Genomic DNA, 4,241 nt, shown 5'->3' with positions numbered 1-4,241 from the left:
CAGGAAACATTCACAGCTGAAGCATGAGGTGCACAGCTCAGCATGACAATGCTGTATCCAATACACAACCTGAAAAGTTAGGGAATATGGACTCAAGACAGACTCATAGGCCTCTCTTGCCCAACAATACGGGCTTTGCAGAATTTGCTATTTTTCCATACCATTTAAATATACATTCATATAGATGCTATTTTATTCATACTAATTGTATTCCTGCACATATGAAACATGCACATTGTATGCCTAAACATTAAAAGCATTCTAAAGCAAAATATACTGATTGCAAATACACAGTAAGCTATACCACATATACGAATTGCAGTGAGTTACCATCCTCTAACTTACAAAATATCACATGTGCAACTGATTACTTTCATCCTTATTGTTTAACAATATATTAAGTTTCTAATGTAATAAACTCATGGAAGGAAATACTCAGAACATTTTTTTAAGCAATCTTAGAAGTTAGAAAAAGTATAAGGTCATTTCCACTAATTAAAAAAGGCATCTAGAGAGACATTGGAGTAATTTTGAAATCAAAATAGTTTAGATTATGGAAGAACAAAAGGATTAAATTAATGTCTTTAATTCAGCCTCAGGGGTAAATGGTACATTGCTGGATCTTCAAACTTTCAAGTAAAAATCGTTTCTGGAGAAGAGAGAAGAGTTTTTTCAACCCATTTAGTGCTTCAATCAGCCTCTTCAAATAATAAGCAAGAATCAACACATTAAGAAAACACTAGAACCTCAGGGGAACCAGGCTGGTTCTTAAATTGCATTTTATTTAGTAGAACTAATTTCTCTCAGATTAATATAAACAAAAATTTGAAAATAATGGATAGCCTGTACATCTTGGTACCAAGCAGTATGATGAAATGTGACATTTTGCTGTGACCAGCATTTGTGGTTAATTTAAAAGCTAGTTTAAACTAATGCGATCCAAAGTATTGTATAAATTTTCTGGATGCCAGCACAGCTTACAAGATGTGGTTTCAATAACATGGAAACCTCCTGGAGATAATGAAGATCTTCCAAATTTCATGGTCCATCAAAAATCTATGCAATAATGAGGTCAAAGTACATTACGTTAAGATCAACTGCCAACAGAGGCACTAGGTTAGGCTGTTTCTCTAAAACCTACTCCTCTTTCTTTCAGGAGTTTGAGGACCCACATAAGGAAAGAATAAAAAGAGGCTTCTCTTCTTGGAAATAAAGTAAGCACTATTTATTAGAGTTGCTTGGAAAATTGGATCAATTATTTTGCCATGGGCATTACTTCTTAATTTAAGATCTTTTGTTATTAGTATTTTATATAATCAAGGTGACCCTCTAATTCTGCTTTTTATTACACTTGCCAAAATACTAAAACTAGTAGTCCAGGTTTAAGATGCCAGTGTCATAAAAAATGCCAGCTTGCATGTAACCAAGGCTGTTACAGCAAAAAAAAATAATAAAATCAGTTGCTATGTAAAAAAACAAAAGGCCCCTCTTTTCTTTTTCTTTTTTTTTTAAATATACAGTGCTCATTTAGAAAGCATAACAAAGCCCCTTGAAGCAAGATATTACCTGAGTAGACGAAAATCCTCCAAGATGATTTCTTTGCTGACTTAACCATTTCATAATAGGGATCCCCTCTGCCAATCTGTCCTGATGGAAGTGTGAGAGCAGAGCATAAGCTGCAAGTTCAATATCGATGGACCGTGGCTGCCACGAATCAGAAATCTCAGAAGCAGGTGTTATCCAGAAACGAAACTCTCCTGCAAGAGGAACCAGTGGCAACCTCAGATCCACAGACAGGAGTGTCTGGACTTCAGGGAAAGACAATTAGTCCCTCCCATTGATTTCAGTGAACCTTACATTGTTGTTAACCTTGAAGTGCTCATGTAAAGGAGCCCTTGTGCAACAGCCACCTTGTTGCTGGGGTGCTCCTTTCTCTTTGGGACTAGAAAAGGCACTTCAGGCAGCATGGCTGCTCACTGGGCTTATTCTCTGAAGCCTTCCTAAAAGTTACTTCCTCCCTTCCCAAAAGTGACTTGGTTGGACTTGATGATCTTCAAGGTCCCTTCCAACCAGGGTGATTCCATGACTTTCTGAAAGGCCCATGTCAGCAAACATGGAGGGACATGCAAGACATTCTGTTTCTAGGCTACAACATAAATTCCTTCCAATTGTTCAACAGGGCTGTTATTATTTTGAGCCAATAACTTCCATTTCTTATACTCCAGAATAGGGAACAAAATTCAGTCAGGTTGAACTTGGAAGGTATTAAACATTTTGAAATTATGGGTCCGTACAGAAAATGCAACAGACCTCTGTATTGCCTCAGAAGGTCCAATCCTTCCACCTCTTCATTTCAATACTTATTTTAACTAATTGCCCCCCACACCCAAACCACTTTGGAATAGCTAACCTCATCCATCTCTCTTCAACCAGGCTCATCTTACAAGTGCACAAAATAATATGGGAAAACTGACAAGTAAAGTTCTTCAACAGTGGCATGGTATTCCCATCAGGAACACAGTAATTGAGACTGAAAGGCCTAGCTAGACTGGTTGTGAACTCATTTATGAACAATTTTCATTCAGCTGTCTTGGAAGGTCTTAGCTTATTCTCTGTATCATACCCAAACCACATTTGAATCCATAAGAAGTACTCTTTTCATCTCTAATTATATATGCAGCTATAGATACATGATAGGTATTTTTAAATTTGACAAAAATCCACCTATATAACTGCAGAAGACAGCTGTGCAATACCTTGGTGTTCTGCTCTCTGGTTCAGTATACTTAGTGCTTCCTTTGCTTTTGTACTTTTTGCCCAGGACAATGCATAGGTCACAACTGCCAAGGTGTAATTGTCTGAAATGCCTTCTTCTAATTTATCTTCCAAAAAGTTTGTAGCACTCTTTATAGCATAAGCATGCTGGAAATTAAGATCATATTGAAGAATTTACAGTGAAAAAAATATATCTTAAAATATTATAATTTAAAATAAACATTTATACAAAACCAGAAACATTACTATCACCACACTACTACTAAAATATGAAAATCTGTTACAGAATCACAGGCACAAATCTCAAAGGCAAGCCTTTTGATCTGGTACTGTCTTTTATGTACATGAGTAATCTCAATGAAATAAACTGGAATAACTTAACATCACTAAGGATAGCGCCCCCCAAAAATTTCTTTGCAAGTTCTTGGACTAAAGCCATGACAATATCCTTGCTAAAAGGAGCTGTCTTTAGATTTTGCAAAGGTATATAAAATTGAAGGACCTAGGAGCACAGTTTCCTATTGTCTAGGATTGATAAACCTACATACAGTGAAGTTTAACATAATCAGGTTAAATTTTGTCTCTGTTCAGATGAACTTCTATTTCCTTAAACTACCAAGTGTTTGCCAGGAGGAATGACAATTTATTAAGTGCTCCAGTAACTATGGATTCTGTGCACAAATTCTAATACCTGTTTATCTGGGAATCCAAGGAGGGATGACATGATGTAAGCTGTGAGAGTGACTGGATTATTGGTGCCTCCTTGAAGATCACTGTGTAACACTTTCCCAGGCTCATGAAATTCTCCATTTAATTTCTGATGCCGGACAATCCATTTAGCTGTATCCATGAGCACATCTTGGTCAATATCTATGAACGGACGAGCTTGAAGGAAACATCTTAAAACAAAAGCTGATAACCTTGGGGAAAAGGTTAATCAAATATGACAAAATTAGTAAAGTATTACAGCTTCTTTGTTTAAGATTATGTAAGAAAACTGTGATGCACAAAGTGTTCTACACACACCTCTGAAGCACAGAGAAAAATATATGCCTTACCCAGACAAGCAAGTAGGCTAAGCTTAATCCTAAAGATCATCCCTTTTGCAGCTGTTACGTTTCAAAAATAAAAACAGAGTATAGACTCCAAGTCTGCCAGCACATGACTTTATTCAATGTTACTCTCCTGCATTCTGCTGTTAGGCTAAAGTGGCAAAAATCGTAGTTTACAAAGTAATGCAGTTATGAGTGTGATGTGAATTATCACAATTATCCCCATAAAGGTGTCACTGTAACATTCCTTGTTCTTTTATTCCTCAATAGTCCCAAATTCTGCTTTGATTCCTCTCTTTGTCAAGTGTGCATACATGTAACCCATCACTGCACTATTTAAGTACCAGAGTTGCTGGTACAGATAAATTACCTTCATTTTCCAATTCATCAATACTGAGTCTAAGGCAAATCCTG

General features: G+C 36.5%; 1 protein-coding gene across 1 annotated transcript in view; it reads right to left on the bottom strand.

The window, feature by feature from the left end:
- CD109 (CD109 molecule) overlaps window positions 1-4,241 on the bottom strand; it is a 75,613-nt gene that overhangs the window by 15,048 nt on the left and 56,324 nt on the right. Inside the window, exons 25-27 of the mRNA XM_010003537.1 lie at window positions 3,467-3,695; window positions 2,757-2,922; window positions 1,567-1,757 (exon numbers count right to left, since the gene is read on the bottom strand). Of these exons, the coding sequence (XP_010001839.1) occupies window positions 1,567-1,757; window positions 2,757-2,922; window positions 3,467-3,695 (586 nt within the window). The remainder of the gene's footprint in view (window positions 1-1,566; window positions 1,758-2,756; window positions 2,923-3,466; window positions 3,696-4,241) is intronic.

The sequence above is a fragment of the Chaetura pelagica genome, unplaced genomic scaffold (genome assembly GCF_000747805.2).
Source record: "Chaetura pelagica isolate M959 unplaced genomic scaffold, ChaPel_1.0 scaffold150, whole genome shotgun sequence".
Classification (NCBI taxonomy): domain Eukaryota; kingdom Metazoa; phylum Chordata; class Aves; order Apodiformes; family Apodidae; genus Chaetura; species Chaetura pelagica.
The sequence above is the reverse complement of the archived record's forward strand: the minus strand, read 5'-3'. Positions and strand labels throughout refer to the sequence as shown.